The sequence below is a fragment of the Fusarium oxysporum genome, chromosome VIII (genome assembly GCF_013085055.1).
Source record: "Fusarium oxysporum Fo47 chromosome VIII, complete sequence".
NCBI lineage: Eukaryota > Fungi > Ascomycota > Sordariomycetes > Hypocreales > Nectriaceae > Fusarium > Fusarium oxysporum.
In genome coordinates this window covers 304,016-321,768 of record NC_072847.1, presented here as the reverse complement: position 1 = coordinate 321,768, position 17,753 = coordinate 304,016, and the positions used below count along the sequence as shown (strand labels likewise).

At 43.2% G+C, this 17,753-nt stretch overlaps 7 protein-coding genes across 7 annotated transcripts; 4 read left to right on the top strand and 3 right to left on the bottom strand.

Annotated features, from left to right (window-relative positions):
- Positions 1-886: 886 nt before the first annotated feature.
- On the bottom strand, positions 887-2,896 carry FOBCDRAFT_277591 (uncharacterized protein; the record flags this gene model as incomplete). Its single annotated transcript, XM_054706390.2, has 1 exon — positions 887-2,896. One exon carries the CDS (start codon positions 2,894-2,896, stop codon positions 887-889), a length of 2,010 nt encoding a protein of 669 aa, XP_054562365.2.
- A 1,901-nt stretch (positions 2,897-4,797) lies between these two features.
- Positions 4,798-6,137, top strand: FOBCDRAFT_321639 (uncharacterized protein; the record flags this gene model as incomplete). Its single annotated transcript, XM_059612072.1, has 2 exons — positions 4,798-4,803; positions 5,289-6,137. The coding sequence occupies 2 exons, from the start codon at positions 4,798-4,800 to the stop codon at positions 6,135-6,137; spliced, it is 855 nt and encodes a 284-aa protein (XP_059467710.1).
- An 808-nt stretch (positions 6,138-6,945) lies between these two features.
- FOBCDRAFT_251992 (amidase signature domain-containing protein) lies at positions 6,946-8,731 on the bottom strand (the record flags this gene model as incomplete). The annotated part of the gene is made up of 2 exons (XM_031189247.3): positions 6,946-8,587; positions 8,711-8,731. 2 exons carry the CDS (start codon positions 8,729-8,731, stop codon positions 6,956-6,958), a joined length of 1,653 nt encoding a protein of 550 aa, XP_031036512.3. The 3' UTR covers positions 6,946-6,955.
- Positions 8,732-9,283: 552 nt separating this feature from the next.
- On the top strand, positions 9,284-10,944 carry FOBCDRAFT_141207 (major facilitator superfamily domain-containing protein; the record flags this gene model as incomplete). Its single annotated transcript, XM_059608123.1, has 3 exons — positions 9,284-9,658; positions 9,732-9,964; positions 10,020-10,944. The coding sequence occupies 3 exons, from the start codon at positions 9,284-9,286 to the stop codon at positions 10,942-10,944; spliced, it is 1,533 nt and encodes a 510-aa protein (XP_059465535.1).
- Positions 10,945-11,952: 1,008 nt separating this feature from the next.
- Positions 11,953-12,426, top strand: FOBCDRAFT_321637 (uncharacterized protein; the record flags this gene model as incomplete). Its single annotated transcript, XM_031189249.3, has 1 exon — positions 11,953-12,426. One exon carries the CDS (start codon positions 11,953-11,955, stop codon positions 12,424-12,426), a length of 474 nt encoding a protein of 157 aa, XP_031036514.3.
- Positions 12,427-13,457: 1,031 nt separating this feature from the next.
- On the top strand, positions 13,458-14,033 carry FOBCDRAFT_204769 (uncharacterized protein; the record flags this gene model as incomplete). Its single annotated transcript, XM_059609141.1, has 3 exons — positions 13,458-13,478; positions 13,547-13,693; positions 13,857-14,033. The coding sequence occupies 3 exons, from the start codon at positions 13,458-13,460 to the stop codon at positions 14,031-14,033; spliced, it is 345 nt and encodes a 114-aa protein (XP_059467709.1).
- Positions 14,034-15,225: 1,192 nt separating this feature from the next.
- On the bottom strand, positions 15,226-16,756 carry FOBCDRAFT_187009 (uncharacterized protein). Its single transcript, XM_031189250.3, has 3 exons — positions 16,636-16,756; positions 16,029-16,579; positions 15,226-15,962 (listed from the first exon to the last, which is right to left on the bottom strand). Exons 1-3 carry the CDS (start codon positions 16,693-16,695, stop codon positions 15,578-15,580), a joined length of 996 nt encoding a protein of 331 aa, XP_031036515.2. The 5' UTR covers positions 16,696-16,756; the 3' UTR covers positions 15,226-15,577.
- Positions 16,757-17,753: the final 997 nt, after the last annotated feature.

The following is a 17,753-nucleotide window of genomic DNA, read 5'->3' as shown; positions in this document are numbered from 1 at the left end:
GTCTTGTCTACTTGTATTGTCGGGTCGTGCGTCGTTATAATCGACCGAAAATTAAATTCGGGTTCGGCTTCTTCGGAGAATACCAGAGACCGGTTAGCGATTAACATGGTAAAGGATAAGATAAGATAAGATGAAGATTACTAGCCTGGCGTGAGCCTCATCTAGGCTCTAAGAGGGTTTTGCTGACATGCTTTTAACAGCCACGCGAGTCTACTAACTTCATATCATCATTGGTAAGGAAAAATCCTTGAATAGCTCGCCTCTGTCTATATTTTTTGACGAAATTCCAAGTGCCAGACACACACACACACACAAAAAAAAAAAGCAACCTTATACCGTCCCGCAATGCCAAGTCAAAATAATACTGCGCCTCTGATAGACATCGAAAATACTGATACAGATGCCCCGCAATCCGCAAACTCGGTGGGACCTACCTAACTCGCTCTTTGAAGCCGGATATAACGTTACCTCTTCAGCAGTGGGGACCGATAAGGCCATTTTCGACTATGGAGACTATACCGTGGGTTCGATATGCGCGCTTCCTACAGAGTTGGCGGCTGCGAAGGCTATGCTTGATGAACAACACCAAGCATTGCCGGCAAGATCGAAGGACAACAATATGTTTGTCCTAGGCTGAGTAGGAGATCATAATGTTGTCATTGTATGTCTTTTATCGCAAACAACAGGGACCGCGTCTGCTGCATCGGTATCACAACAGAAGCTTGCTACTTTCGAGTCTATTCGGTTTGGTCTGATGGTTGGCATAGGAGCAGCCCATTCCCCGGCTGGGCAACCGGCTTTCTTCTCGATGGACACGATAATGTCGATGGTACTCGATTTGTTCTACATTTGTATGTCCTGACCAAAACTCTTAGTTGGCGACGTTTCAAAATCTGTCCAAAACAAATGGGGCCTCATTAACCCAACAAGCAACCTCAAACTCTCGTTGGCGATCATAAGAGGATATACTTCCGAGTAGTGTAAGGTCGTCTAACGGACTGGGTGTATGTTCGTCTGAAAAATTGAGGGGTTCACTTGGGGTCGGGGAGCTCCATAAGTCTCGAGCTTCTCTTATAACCCTACCGTTCCGCAGATCGCCCCATTTCGCATCATCCACGTTTTCCGTAGCAATCGTAAGGTTGCATTCACTGTAAATAGGATAATGTAGACCAGCCGTCCAAGAAGGAAGTTCTGTCAAGAACCTCTCCAGGTCGTGCCAAGGCCCAGAGAGGAGTGAAGATTCATCTTGTGTATAGTATAATGGACCACTCGAGATGTCATGAACTGAAGTCGAAGCTTCGGCCAGAATCTCTCTGAGCTGAAGCAAAATGGAAAGAATGCGCATATTGCCAGGGCTGCACAAGTATTCCGAAAGACCACTGACGGTTCTTTCATTTTCGGACGGAACTTGAAGATACCGGAGCCACCAGATGAGGAAGTCAGGTGTCTCTTTTGCTAAAGACCATATTGTACTGGCATTATTGTTCCTCAAAACGTTCAGCACAAAGAGAAGTAGAGGTGCTGAGTTGAGACGGTGCATCAGCCTCCATAAGTTCTGTTTTACCAAGACTGGCATATTCAAGCTGGACTGAGGCGACGACGAGCCTTTCAAACATTCTACCCAACCGAGTGTAGTTGACATGTATGAGCCAGTAGACAGTGTTGCCCCGTCAATATCGTCATCAGTCATATTAAAGATGTCTCGCGAACACCCTGGCGGGAAGATAAGAGTCAAGTACCATGCCGATTGTGTGGCAACGAACTGAACAGCATCTGCGTCGACGATTCGCAGTTGCGAAGGCTTGTTTTTGGACTCAAGGAATGACTTTGCAGTGTGGTGGACCAGCTGGACAGTCCAATCCCCGCTCATCTCCTCAAGTGTAATCGTAGTCGCGTTATCAAGTCGCACTGGTGGCATAAATTCAACGAGGCCTCCGCAGTGAGAGTAGATAATGGAATAGAAATAATCCCAGTCGTCTCCAATTTGATGGCAATTAGCCTGTAGATTATCGAAAGCGGCCATGGTAGTGCACTGTTGGTAGTTTCCTGGTATCGCCAGTGCCTCTCGAAGTTCCTGAAGTTTCAAAATGCCCCATCCACGAGAGCCTGTAACCCACAAAAATATCTTTTCTGCCATCCTTGCTTTCTCTGAATTGTGGTCTAGTCCTAACTGAGTGATTATCTCACAATAAAGGTTGTGAAGATCTCGGGGTAATGACTGGACCTTCTCCCGAAGATGTTCAAGAGTGAATCCTTCTTTTCGTCGAATTAGAAGTTCCACTTCAGAAAGGACAAGCTTTATCCAGATGATCGACCCCGAACTTCGTGAAGTCAAGTATTGTCTTAACGTTTCAAGTTCCAACTCTTCTTGAGAGCTCAGTCTTTCTGGTTGTATAGGCAACGGTTGAGCGAAGGCGTTCAAGTGCCTCGATTTACCACCTCGCTTCTTTTCGCGTTGAGGCCATGCTGCTCGCAGCTTCGAAATTCCATTTTCAATAAAGATTGAAACATCCTTACAGTTGTTCTCGTGAATAGATATATGGAAACACTCCATAAACTCAGACCGAAATTCGGGGACTGGGCGACTGCAAGCGATTAGCCATATGTGGCTGTTCTTGGTATATGCCAGGGAGGAAAGCAGCTCCAGGAACTCCTGGACTGTATACGGATCTGATTGGTTCCCAAGAAACTCGTCAAGCCCATCTAGAATCAAGATAGTACGTGGAGTTGTGTCGTTTACGGCGATTGCTCGTAGGGCCTCGGCCAGGGCATGGCAATCTTCATCAATCCAGGAGACATGATGTTCAGTCTGCACGCGAGCGCGATAAAGGTTCTTGAATGATTTGAAAGCTTGGGGGTTTCGTTCAAGAATTGATCGCAAGATGGCTCTCAGCATGTATGAGTGCAAAGTTCCCCTTTCCAGCCCCCTGGCGCTATAAAACCAAGCGTGAACATGGGTGAAATCTAGCACCCGAGAAGTGAAACTGCGCAAGATCGTCTTACATAGAACAGACTTGCCACTTCCCGGCGTGCCAGATATCCATAGCAATCCAGAAGTTTCATACCACTTACAAAATGTCCTATTGGACCAGATCCATTCGTTGCTTCCGGGCAAAGCATCTCGAATCTGATGCCAAATCTCACCCATTCCTTGAAATGCAAGAGATGCAAGGCATTCTGTAAACCTTTGGATCAGTGGAATCCATCAAAAGGCCACCTGGAGGCGGTTATATGATTGAAATAGGTATCTTACCATTGTATTCGCTGTCAAGGCTGACGATAGGGAGAATGGAACGGTCTGAGATAGCTCCGTGATCTGCGGAAGAAATCGAAGCTAACACCTTCCACTCGAATCCCAACTGCGAGATATGAGTGATGAAGTCTAAAGGAAACCTTGCAGAAAGCCGTAGAAAGATGAGTTGATTATTGTGCCTTGGAAACGTGGAGAACTTGGTAAACAAGTCGGGCCATCCATTGACTGAAGGGTTTCCCTTGGTAGCTGAGACAAGCCTACCCCTGTCTCTAACACCCAGTTTCAACAGTCTCTCTTGGAGAATTTTATTATTCTGGATACCGTTGGCAACTTGGAAAAAGATGTCGGCGTAGATGTGGCGTTGTGTAAATTCGAAAGATTGTGGTCTATTGTTCAAAGAAACATAAGCGCACGTATAATGTTGATGTTGAAATTCGGACAGCAACTTTGATATATCGAGACTGTTCAATAAATGTGCAGGTTCGGCTGTCTTTAGATCTGCCTCCATTCTTTGGCAGACGAGGATTGAAGATTTCCTGGACTGGAGCCATTTTCGACCCAGCTGAGTGTACTGTAGCTCAGGAAATCGGTCCGCCTTCGTATGGCTTTCACTCAGCAAATTCTGACATGACCTGATGGTACTAAACACGTCATTTAGTTGCAGACCTTCGAAGGCTTGATCAAAGGTGAGAATAAACGATGCGGTCGTACTACATAAAACGGAAGTGCAGTCAGTATCTGAAAACAGTACCCATGTGACCTCAAGGTCAGCTGCTTCAGTATTGATTAGGTCGATAATGCGCCTCTGATACTCCAAATCGAACCTCTCCAAATATTCGAGTAAAACAAAGCATCGAGAGGATTTGCGTTGCCGCAGAAGAGCAAAAAGTAACTGAATTAGCCTATCAGCCATTGAAAGTGCGTTGAATGAACGATTTTGCATTTGTGAGTGAATAATCCTCAACTCATCGACCAGGTCATATTGTGACACCAATGATGCGAGTAAACCTTGTAAAACTCCTTCGAAGTGGATGTTGTGCCAAACGTTGCTGGAGCTGTAACAAATAGTCGTTCTGTTGTCTTTCGAACAGAGGCGGTTCCAAAGCTCGGATGTGATTGCTAAGAAGGCAGGGTAAAGAGCTGACTGAGTCTCATCAACAATGTTCAAAATTCTTTGCCCATTATGTATTGCATGGTTTATGCGGGGCTCACTCCAGAGCCAACGAAATGCATCGACGCACTGTTTATCGTACCAGTCCTTCCATAGGATACTGAGATCTTGGTCAAGTTTGGGTGGTAATAATCGAAGTATTTCACCAATCACGTTGTCAGTGGGAGTAACTAGACGTTGCGCGCATCAGTCATGATCAGTACGCCTAGTCGTGGCCTCGGAATTTGTGCTTTCAACTCACGTTGCTCCAGAACAACATTTTCAACCGTTTCTATGTTGATATTGCCTTGATGTAATCGCGCATGATTGCCAAAGTTGATACCGGTCAGAACGAAGTCGTGAGATGGTGAAGAGATTGACTTGCGTCGTTTCGATGACGGTAAGCCCTCATCCTCATTAGTGGAGGGACCAGAAGGCAGCCAGTCTTGCATGGGATGATGTGTAGGAAGTTCAATTAAAGATTCCCGTTTCCAGAAACCCGCAACTTCGACAGCTTTTACTTATAGAGTAAAGCAATCACTGGATGTTACTGCTGAGGAGAAGAAACCCCTCACTCAGCATTACCCGAATACTTCATTATATGTAATTATACAGAATTGAATGAAATTGCTTACTCGTCAGCATCCGAATCTGCGCAAATCCGGCTTGGCAGTCGGCGCTGACTTTCAACTTCATGCATTGCGTGACCAATCAGATGGCTTGAGGGATTTAGGCATCTACCATTCCCAACCAGACCCGAAACCCAACTCCCTCATTCCAAAACCAACAGACTGGTCGTCAAATTCGTACTAGATATCATCAGCATGGTATGCTTGATTTCCAAGTTCTAACTAAGTGGTGAAACACGAGTTGACGCTGATTTAGGAAGTCATCAGCGCCGCCAGCTCCATTGTGAGTCTCCTTGACTTTTCTCTCAAGGTTATCACGACCATACGCGAAGTGAACCACGCGTATCATGAGGCTCCGCAAGTCGTCTTGAACCTTGGGGGTAATCTGGAAGCTATTCAAGAGATTCTGGAGCTTGTCCGAGAACAACCTGACCTTCAAGTTAAAATTGTCGGGGATGAAGTTGCAAGGCTGAAAGTCACCCTCGAACAACTCCAAGAAGTTCATGAAAAAATGCAAGAGAGGGCAAAGAAAAATAAGGTCAAGAGATATGCACGTGCGGTGCTTGATCATGACCGAGACAGTGAAGGAATAAGCGATATTTTGCGTCGGATTGATCTCCACCAGGGATTCCTGACAGTCCGTATTTTGGTAGTCAACGTTGGCATGGCTGGTAACATCCGGGATGGATTTCAAGTCGCTTGCGACACTTTGACTCAGGTTGACCAGAGAGTGAAAGCGGTGCTTGGCGAAGGTCTCCGGATCAGGCGCGTTTTACAAGACCGATCTCTGCTACCTGCTGGAGAAAGTGAAGAATTTATTTACTTAGCCGATGACGATAGAGCTGCTATCGAGAACGCTACAGCAAGAAAGAATCCGACGGAGTTACAGGCTGAGATAGAACGATTTGTGACTAAGAATTTGAAGGCCGGCGATAACCTGACGTATTACGAGGGCGATCTTGGTTTCGATAACCCGAGCACGCCGGGTCAAAGATCGGTGATGGAAGATATTTGTCTAGGAAAGGACGCTTCGGTCATTCGTGGCAATGTTTCGAAAGAGGCTTCAGCTGCCTTTATTGCTGGATTGTGGGGTTATAAAACCTAAATTAGGGTTCAACTATATAAAGTACCCTGACGGAGGGTGTTTTTAGTTATATTATTTTATATTAACTTTACTTATTATTTACTATAGAATATTTAAAGGCATGGCTATAAGACTTTAAGAGGCATAGTATAAAGATGTAAATAATTACTACTTTTAGTAGTATTTTTTTTTTTTTTTAAAAAAATCTCTACTTCTACTTATAAGCTATATCTTAGTTAAAAAGAAAACACTAAAGTAAAAATAGCTTAGATAGTTAATACTAACCCTATCCTAACCCTAAGAGGTTTTAAATACCTATAATTTTATTTAGAGCCTTATTAAATCTAACTAATTTCCCCTTAATAATAAAATCATAGCTTATATATATTAAACACCCTTATTATAATAAATTAGATAGCTTAATAATATAATTTCCGCCTAGTTATATTTAGTTTATTACCTTTTAATCTCCTTTTATATTACTGTATAATTTAGTAATAATATCTTAAATAAGGATAGCTCATAATACCATGTTTTCCTGCCTACTACTACTATAATAAGGGCCTAATATAATATATTCTCTTAATTAAATAAAGCTTTAAGAAGCTTTATAATTATATAGTTATTATAGAGTTTATTATTATATTAGATATAGCCTTAGGGAACTATAAACTAAAGTCTAGGCTAGAACTATTTATCTACTATAATAGAAATTATATCTCTAGGATTCATTATATTTGCTCTAAGTACTATTTAAGGTAAAAACTAGTTTAACCTCTATAATCACATAAAATAGAAAAAGTCATACTTGGTATAATAGATCAAGCTACGAACTAACATTAACTATCACCCCTCATAATCGGATGAATAAGTTCTGCAATAGCTAGAAGCTTTTCATCCTCGAACTTCTGACCTGCTAACTGCACAGATAATGGAAGCCCATGAAAATGCTCGGGATCATAGAGAGAATTAAGCCGGCTGTCTTCAGTTCCAAATGGTTCGAAGTTTATGTACGGAACATCAACATCCTTATCACAGCTCATGCCCAGAGGCAGAGAGATGGCGGGCCAATCGACGGCGTTGAATATAGTCGTAAAGGTTGTATCTCTCCATTCATCGACTGGCAGAGCTGTGTTGGGGCTGGTGACCCAAAGCAGGGCATCAAGAGCATGACCGGTCGCGTTCCAAGCCTGTTTCATCTGGACGTTTAGCCTTGCAAGTCTCTGGTTGAGTCTGTGGATGTCATCAAGTTTGAGTCCTGTGGGCCATCGGGACGTCAAGATGCCTGTATCTTTCACAACCTTGGTGATGGGTTCTTTTTCTATATGCCCCTTCAAAACGGAGAGTCCCTGAACGTGGATAAAGGCTTTACAAAGGTCCCAGACCTCGGCCATATCTGGTGGCTGGAACTCGATGAGCTCGTAGCCCGCTTGGCGCAGCCGTTCCTGTGCTGCTATGTAGCCCCGCCTGACGGGAGGGAATAGATGAAGATAGTTGTTTCTCGTCTCCAGGGTCCATACTCCAATACGGGGCCTAGCGGGCGCCAGAATGTTCAACCAGGGTGACGGATACAGAAAGGGGTCCTTGTCCCATGGTTTTGCGTCGCTGACCACTTTGGATACAAGTCGAATGTCTCGAACTGAATGACCCATGAAGCCAAATGTTGCAACGGGTCCCAATTGTGTGATGCCGATCATGCCTGGGTCGAGAATGGATCTCCCATCAGCGGGGAGACGATAGCCACTTGGTCGATAACCAATGACTCCATTCGCCATTGCTGGCATTCTAGCAGATCCAGCGCCGTCTGACCCCAGCCCAAGGATCGATGCGCCCATAGCAAGGGAAGTGCCCTCTCCGCCAGACGACCCGCCGGCTCCGAACCCGCTCTTGTGTGCATTAAGCGTTCTTCCGAACACAACGTTGATGGTATCAGCGGCCAGGCATGTCTGGGGTACATTGGTCTTGGCTATGATGACAGCGCCAGCGTCAACCATGATTTGAACAAGGTGCGAGTTGGACTCTGCTGGGCTGAAGCACCAAGCCGCAATTCCGGCAGATGAGTCATGTCCCTCAACGTCCATGTGGTCTTTGACAGTGATGGGAAGACCATGCAGCGGCCCGATTGGGGTGCTGGTGCGTTTGAGATGCTCGTCAAGCTCTACAGCGCGACGGATAGCCTGGTCAAAGTTCACCTCAGTGATGAAATTGGTCAGGCTGTGCGCAGCCGCAGCCCTCTTGCAGAAAGACGTGATCAAACTTTTGGCTGTAATACCACCAGTGGCAAGGAGGCTGAGGATCCCAACAGCATCATGCTTGGTACAATCAGTCAGATCAAGTTCCATTGACGTCAATATATTGCTACCAAGCAGTTCTTTGAGAGGGGAATATTCAGCCTGTGGATTTGAGACTTTGATCCTCCACTGCTCTGGGATGAGTGAAGCGCGATGCTGCTGCTTACGTGTAACAATATCCTGCCATTCGTCAGAAGTAGACATTGCGACTTGGGTAAATGCTTTGAGATAAGTTTGATAGAGCTGGAACGGGGGAGTGCTAAGGTGGCCTTGGTATCTCAGATAGAACAATCGAGCATTAACATTGAATTGGATTCCGGGCATATTTAGATTAAGCAACTCGGTGTCGTGAAGTTCTTGCATCGTTCCGTATCGTTTCCGAAGTGACTAATCAACCCCGCAAAGACGATACCTTATATGACCATGCCACCTTTCATAGCTGGAACTTTAAACTTGCTAGGCCAATTGATGATCAATCCGCCATCTTCCGACGCCCGCAGAATTTCTCGGATCTATGGCCAATCGGAGTAGACTTTTTTCGGAGCATCGCAGATTCGAAATGGTCCCCAGAATTCGTCAGGGACTGGGCTCATCTCTTGTTCATAGAGAGATAAACAAGAAATAAGCCCTCGGAATACCGGAAAGGTAACGGCTGAGAATCAATTTAGGACGCGTGATGGTCGCCAGGGTTGAGACAATGTATGATAAATCTGGCAAATAGCACATGGACAGCAGTCACTAGTTAACCGCATATGCCCATGCTTTGAATTTCTTCTTTGAACTCCAATAACAACGACAATAATCCACAACCGTAACAATTCAACTTTCCCACGCAACCTCACCATGACCACCTGCCATACTTTGGACCCCAAGAAGATGGAGAGTGCATCAGACAAAAAATCAGTTGCCGACCTGGAGGTAGGAGACCTATCGAGGTCCATTGACATGGTGCCCGGAACCAGGCTGCTGCTTGGCCAGGGCCAGAATTCACTTGGTTCTTCTGGCATCATCCTCTCCCCTGAACCTTCTAGCGACCCCGATGATCCCCTCAATTGGAGCGCCCTCCGCAAATTCCTCTCATTCTTTGTGGTCAATCTATACTCATTCATGGTCGCCGTCGTGGCACTGTCGACTGCTGTGACCTACGGTGCTCTCATTGCCGAGTTCCACACCACGGCAGCGTATCTTAATGTTGGAACCGCCATCTCTATTCTCTTTATTGGGATGGGTAATATTATCTGGAACCCTCTGGTGAGCTTTTCGGGCCAAACTTTACGTACTGCGCACAATTTAAATTGGAAAGCGTCTGACAGTTCTGATCCAGGCACTTCGCTATGGTCGTCGTCCAGTTTATATCTTATCTTGTTTTTTGACTGGCATTGCCCAAGTCATTGCGGCAACTGCTAATAGAAGCGATGTCTTTGTCGGCTCTCGAATCTTGATGGGTTTTGTTGCAGCCCCTTTCGAGCAGCTTCCTGCGGTTACCGTTAATGATCAATTCTTTGTTCATCAACGAGGTTTTGCACTGTCGATGTATGTTCTTGCGGCTACTCTGGGGTAAGTCAGCAATATGCGCCCGTTCAACCATTTTACTCACCTCTTCCACACACAGATCTTTTCTCGGCCCGCTCGCCACCGGCTTCATCGTTGATGGCGTTGGATGGAGGTGGGTGTACTGGACCTTTTCCATCGTTATGGCACTCGTCACCATCCTCGCCTTCTTCTTGTTGGAAGAAACTGGATACGATCGAGAGGACACCATAGTTCCGGCTTCAGAATCACACCCACGGCTCAAGAGCTACTCCGATCGATTGAGATTGATGTCTACCTTCAGGTTGTCTCAAAGCTTCGTATCTTTGCTAATCGAACCGCTCAAACTTGTCGTTGAACCCATCATTCTCTGGTCAAGCTGTCTCTATGGTTTCGGCATCGCCTGGCTCTCAATCATGGCTTTTACATCCAACACGGTCTTTCAGAGCCCGCTGTATGGTTACAACTTCAGTTACACTGCGGTCGGCCTGACGAGCCTTTCACCGCTCGTGGGCAGTTTACTCCTGTTTTACGTGGGTGGAGCTGGAACAGACCGATTCATGATACGGCAGGCTCGCCACAACGGCGGTGTCATGGAGCCCGAGTCCAGGATTTATGCCGCACTAGTGGGAGGCCCTATCATGAGTGCCGGGCTTATTCTCTATGGAGCGGGGGCCTCTGCTAAGCTGCATTGGATGGTGCCGGTAGTGGGAATGGGGCTTATTGGAGCAGGCATCCCCATTGCTGGTGAAGTCTCTCTTGGCTATGTCACCGAATGTTACTCGCACAAGGCTGGACAGGCTACGACTGCTATGATTACAGTTCGTAATATCATTGCATGCGGTATGATCTTCGCCACGGAGCCCTGGATTAACCATAATGGGTTGAAGGATACATTCATTATCATGGGCGTCCTCTGTCTTGTAGGATTCTGGTCTGGGGCCCTCCTTATTTGGAAGGGCAAAAGCTGCCGCCGTCGATCAGCCAAGGTTTGGGGATTGTCATGAACTTTGTTGTTGGCTGGTTGGAGTTTCAGAGAATTTTGATCACGAGGGATAGGTAAACTGTTGTGGGTCGCATATGTCTTAAGAGTGTCAGAACGCGCCTTCGTTCTTTTAAGATTCTGCATCTTGTCAATTTTTTATTTAATTTTCGTAGCATTTCCTTATCACTTTGCTTTTTTCAACATCCCGCCCGGTTAATCTAGGCTTTTTGCAAACAATCACAGTCTGAGTATCACTTAAACTGCCTCTGATTTCTATATGTTTATCATCATATGTGACCAGTTTTCCAGCAACGAAGGCAATGTGCCCACAGACATCAAGCTTCCAGGTTGCACAACCAGTTGGAAATAACACAAATCTGATTGGTCTAATTTTGCCAATTTCCAACGCCAACAACTTATCGTTCAAATCTCGCGGCAGAGCAAAGTGATTCCTGAGTGGTTGGTAGATCTATCTTAAGCCGCGTCCCATCGAAATCGCCAATCAACTTCTTTTCCGAAAGTTTTGACTTGGGTAGGAGACATGCACATGCTTCACTTAGGAGGTGCCAGAGTTAATTAAATAAGCTTACTAATGCTAGTAAACAGACGCGCGACCCTAGCTAGTCCTATTATACGCGTCATCTCTAAGCCCCGACTTGCGTGGGACCCTGTTAGAATAACCTTTTAAGCTATCTTAGAGCGTTTGAGTTATGGGTGATGATAAATCATCTATAGGAACAAAATTCAATGGCTTACAAATTTGAATATGAGCAATTATTGAACTATGTAACCGTCTTAGTCCGAGAAGAATGATATCTTGGTCGGTAATCAAAGCTAAGTGTGTTCCTAATATATAAGGTCCCTCTATTTGTCCCAATTTCCAAATCTCAGTCAAACACTAGATTCTTCATAGCATCATCACTTAAACAGACACTTCGATCCTTCCTAAATTATTTTACACAACCCCGAAAACATTATAATAATAACAGACTTCATCACCGACATGCTTTTGTCCAAAGTCTTCGTTTTCATGGGTTTCAACCTACTATCTGCCCAACAGGCTTTTGCACAGAACAATCAGTCAGGCAATACAACTATCCCTTCTTACACTTGCAACCCAGGATATCCTGTCTCCTCAGCTGAACAGTCGATCATCTTCACCAACTTCCTGCGCAAGTTCTATTTCGAAAAGGACGTCTTCCGCGCTGGCAGGGAGCACATCCTCCTGAATGCTATCAACCACAACCCAAACGTTGTCGGCGACCGCGAGGCCAGCTTGGCCTGGGTTGCACCACGTATCGCGGAATGGAACATCACTATTGCAAACTCTGGTTTCGCAGACAATGTTGGATGGAGTCATGTCAAGGTCGAGGGGCCTGATATGGGACGCTATACTGTCGCCGTCGATATTTGGCGTTTCGAAGGAAGTTGTATTGCAGAACATTGGGACGCGTTACAGCTGGCACCCCCCGCTAACAGGACTAATCCCCTGGAGTTGATTTGAGCCAAGTCTGCCAAGCCTTGGAATAGTTGAGGCTATTATGACACAGTCCACTGCTTATAACTAGACCTTAAAGACAGAGCTCCCTTTCCATAGTGTTATATAGGCAGGATATAGGTTTTCCCCTATATAATAATAAATCTTTATAAGAATATCTATATTTACTAGCAGATTAAAGCTATTAGATATATTATTATAACTAACCATTTGTAGAATTTAGGTTTAGAATTAATAGATAAATTAAGATTTTCCTTATAAGAAAATATAATCTTTTTTTATTTTATCTTTTTATTTAAAACTCCTAGATATAATATAACTTAACTATTATAAATTAAAAACTTCTTCTTAGGTTAGTATAATATAAATAATAATTAGGTGCTTTAAATAAGTAAATACTATAAGAATTGTAAACTGTTTAAAGGGTAATATAATAAAAATAATATAAATTATCTACTTAATTAAAACTCCCTATTATATAAATATTAATATTAATAAATTATAATAGCTCTTAGAGTATTATTATAATAGTTAGGTTTCTAAATAGGTAAATTAATTTATACTTAGTTTATATTTATAAGTAGTATAAGGTATAATACCAAGTTATATAAAGTATTATATCTCTTAATAAGTGGGTAGTATATATTAGACTTATTAATATAAAGATGCTTTATTAATAGTAAGTAAGATAAGTTTTATTCCTACTAAAGGAATATATATATATACTAAGGGATAAATAAGTTAAACTAAGTTAATTTAACTCTATTTATCTTCCTTTATTATATAAGTCAAATAGTGTATATTTAACTTATTATAGGGTAAGTAGGTATCTATTAAAGGAAAAGATAAGGCACTTATTCTTATATATACTAAAATATATTAGGTTATAATAAGTAATAAAAGTATTAGTCCTAACCTAGTTAGTAAAATAGTTTAAAAATCACAGGACATACATAATATAACTGCAGGGCTTATAATAATTATTTATAGTTACTTAAAAATTATAAAGAAGTACCTAATATAACTGCAAGGCCAAAATGTCTAGTAGTTGTCTTTTAGTTAGCTGCTATAGGCGGGGTTATAATATAACCAGGAAGAACTAACTATACTCTGTGATTATCTCTAGTTACCTCCGGTCATATCTATGCCTCTTTCTAGCCCTATGTTTATTGACGGCCTGGCTTCCAGCCAGGTTATCCAAACAGTAATATCTAGGCATCTTTATAGGAAGTCTAGGACTGGCTGCCAGAGATGCCGCGCTCAGAGGGTCAAGGTAAGATTGCGCGGATAAGGATCACACCCCTTGCTAGGATTCCTGGGACAGGCCCGTATATTGAGCCTTGTATCCGCAAAAGTTACCACTTTAATAACAGGCTATTATGTAGTGCGATAAAGCCAAGCCGTCCTGTTGCAAATGCCAACGCTATGCGGCCTAGTGCGTCCATGACTGCATAGTCAGCGGCAGTGAATCTATCCGCGAAGCGCCTGTGGATTTCTTATCCGATGATTGCGATATCGATGAGCCTGAGGAGTCAGCGGAACGACGGAATTCCGAGCTCGAACTATTACATTTCTGTATTACCGAAACTGGGCCATTTATACCTTTCGACTAAATGGTCTTGCATAATCTTTACGTCAAAGCTATCCCTCGAATGGCGTTGAAGTCAAAAGGGCTGCTGTATAGTGTGCTTGCGACGGCTATGCTTTATCAAATAAGTACTGACGGCGATGAAACTGAAGCAAATCCTTCCACTTTAAAATCCCACGACCTGTATTATCTCTATGTTTAGTTAGCAATCCAGTGTCATCGACAGGAGGTCTGCCAGGTTACACCAGAAAATGCGGAGTATCGTCTTGCTTGGAAAAGGGCCACTGCTCACTCTGTTTGATATGTCAGGCATAACAGGAGTTCGTCACCCTGTGCCAGTTGCTATCAAAACATGCCTGCAAGTAATCTGCATGGGTTGGTCGTCTTTGATTATATCCAAAGCATAGATTGTTACTGATTCATCCCAAGTTCCTGACACTACAGTCGTTGGAAGCCAGATGTTCTTGATCTCTAGCTATACCGAAGCGCAGTGAGATCCTGGTTGACGACTCACTATTTTGAACTCTGGCCAGTGCTTATGTACTCTAGCCAGCCCATCCTTGCTTAGATATTCGCTGTATTCGAGCCCGAAAGTTCGTTCAAAAGGCAAATGGGCTATGACTTAAAGTTAGTAGTTCCCATGCTTCGCTTATATACATAGATACGTACAATATTCGCGAGGAATATGCACTAGGAAACCGATGAGAATTGGCAAAGCGAACAAGAATGAATGTATCTGGAACAACGAAGGCCATATTGCAACACAGTTGCAATCAAATCACTAAACTGGTGATGACTCCGACCGTTGGGGCTCAACTACTCCATCTATTGCTGCAAGACATGGTCAAGTTTCTGTCTTCAGAGCTTTTCTTAATATAGGGGCCGTCGATGCCAAGTCTAGCGATAATTTTGGAAGAATAGCTATGGAATAGGCGAGAAAGGAGGGTCACGATAAGGTTATCTGTTTCCTTGGTGGAAAGGGTGCATTCAGGCTTACAGAAGGTTGCTGCCATTCATGCGCGATAGATATTTATGGGAGAGGCTTTAGTAATTGTGATATATGTAACAGTGGCGACTTCGACATCTGCCATGAATGCATCGGTCTTAGAGGTTACTCCTTTGATGAATCATACGAGCTGCTTCCCTGGGAGGTTAGGTTTGATGCAATTGTGCTCTAGGGCTTTGACGACGGAAATAATAGTGCTGTATGAGTAGATTTGATTTCCATCTTTTGAAGAAATTTATTTCTATCATCAAATCTATTTGTTGTAACTGTAAATAGTAGAGCCAGCAGAACTGACAAGAAGTGTAATCTACTAATATCAAGCATAATGTGATGCCGTCCAACCTCAAATCTCTCATGATGCGTACTGATCTGTGACACGCACAGCAGAGGAGCGCATAAGAGAGGGTCAAAAGAGCCTTGAATTGTAGTAAAAAGGGGAGGTGCGAGCTGCCTTATATAATAAGGGAGCTTGGCTGACTAGTGAATAAGCGGACCAATCGCACCTATTTGATATGATCCATCCTTGAAATATCAACCAAGGTTCAGTGTCTCCATGAAAGACCTTAGTCTGTTTCAGCAGGGATAGGCACGGCTTTCCCACGGGTCAAGGAAATGCCATCAAGGTAGTGGCTGTAATAAACGCCCTGGTTTACCTTGAAAATGATGCAAAGATCGGTCGAGTCAATGCTTGGGCCGACATATGAGAAAGTGTTTGAGAACTCATGATAATTAGAATCTCCGATAATTCCTTGATCTCCAGAGTCGAATACGCCATCAATAAGTAGTTCAACCGTGTTGATGTTGTCGTCGCATGAGAGTATGGCTGAACCAAAGGATTTGATACAGTTCTGATTAACATTTGATTTGAAAGTGTATTCAAAGCCCTGCTCAACTTGGACGCGCTGGCATATTGTGGCGGTATTGCCATCGTAGGATCCAGTGAACCTCCTGTGGTATGTTAGTACACAACTGGACAGTGTTTTCCGTGATTTTCTTTTTTTTTAGAATACGCACAGACAATGTGTCCCCTCGGGGCAAAATAATGCTTCGACAGTCGGAGTGGCTCCTGAGGCCTCCCATGGCTCGATGGAAGAATCTTCAAAACCACCATTCTGAACGAGGTTGGCAGTCTGAACGGGAAGCTCAGCGGTCGTTGTGGTTGCTCCGATTGTGGTGCTTGTGGCTTCGTCGACAGCTGTGGAGGTCTCAGTCTCTTGGGAAGTGACATAAGTCGTTGTCGCGAGTTTGGTGGTAAAAGAGCTGATCAACGTGGAAGCCTCGGTTGTAGAAGTCTCCAGCGCCGCAGCGGATTCAACGGTGGTCTGAGTCTCAGTGACTGTCAAGCCAGAAGTAGTTTCTTCAAGTCCGGTAGTGGCGGAGCCGACAGACGACAAGACCTCGGTTGAAGAAGTTGATATGGTTACAGAGGATTCAACTTTTGTCTCAGACTTGGTGGCACTTAGAGTTTCATGAGAAGTCAAGCTAGAAGTAGCCGTTGCGGACTCTGACGTTGTAGTGCCGACTTCGCTGCTGAATGATGTTGGCCGAGGATGGGGGGCACAAGCCTAGAACTAGTGAGCCCTGGAACAATTGTGGCGTGCGAGCGTTGGAAAAGACTTACTCGAGCTGCGCAAAGGCCCGCGCCTAAGACTAGAGAGCCAAGGGTACTAACGACACGCATTGCGACAGGTCTACAATAGTTGTAAAGAACGACTGAAAGAAAAATGAGCGATATAAATGCGGTGAAAAGAAAAAGAGAAAGCAAAGGAGAACAGGAAAAAAAAAACGAAATATCTTTTATTATCAGGTCATGTTTGGTCGACAGCTGAATGCCTAGGCGAGTTAGAACTATTGATTCTAGGGTGCGCTAACTAAACAGATATGGCTAGCAGAGTCGATAGTCTCTTCACCCCCTGTATCTTATTTCAGGGGCATTACTGACTCAACCGGCTTCTAATCCGTTAGTCCTTAGCCCGAGATAGGCGATAATAATACCAGTTAGCATAACCGTTGTGTTAGTATCCTAGTTATCGTCGAGATCTAGTTACTAAGAAGGCAGCTAGATAAATATGGCCTTTGCGAAAATCTCATTGTTAATGACTAGGACAACAGTAAGTCGATGTAATGTCGAAATCTTAGTTTAAGTTAGTATGTAGTGGAAGGGCGATAAATACACAGCAAGGTCTAACTTAGATAAGGGCTACTGGTAACTAAGCCCCTCCTAATGCTGTTATTATAAAATTATTATATACTTAAGGCAGATAGCTTAAAATTATCTAGGAGAGTGGCATAGGATATATATTATATTTTAATATTAATAGCTATCCTTTAATATAATAGTAATATTATTTTAAGTAATAATTATATTATAGCCTTATTTCCTCTTTTAATAGCTTATTAAAATAATATTAAATTAATATTATATACTTATTTTCTATTTATACCCTATTTTTATATTTTATTATTTATTAGTATAATAACTTTAATATATATATATATACTTCTAATATTATTATAAATATACACCTTTTTTAATATATATAAAGTACTCTCTTCTTAAACTATTTAGCCCCTCTTAGTATAAATTTTAATATTATGTTCTTAACTTCTTAAATAAGTTACTGCTTTTTTAGTTTTTATATTAAGTAAATTCTAAAAGATCTAAGAAGTAATATAATAAAAATACTCCTACTTCTATTCTTGTATTTAGTATATAACAGCTACACAAGCCGTTAAACC

Coding starts and splice junctions, on each gene's coding strand:
- FOBCDRAFT_187009 (XM_031189250.3), bottom strand. CDS start 16,695: ATGCGTGTCGTTAGTACCCTTGGCTCTCTAGTCTTAGGCGCGGGCCTT. Junction 16,580..16,635: donor CGGGCCTTTGCGCAGCTCGA/GTAAGTCTTTTC, acceptor CACTAGTTCTAG/GCTTGTGCCCCCCATCCTCG. Junction 15,963..16,028: donor CCCGAGGGGACACATTGTCT/GTGCGTATTCTA, acceptor AACATACCACAG/GAGGTTCACTGGATCCTACG.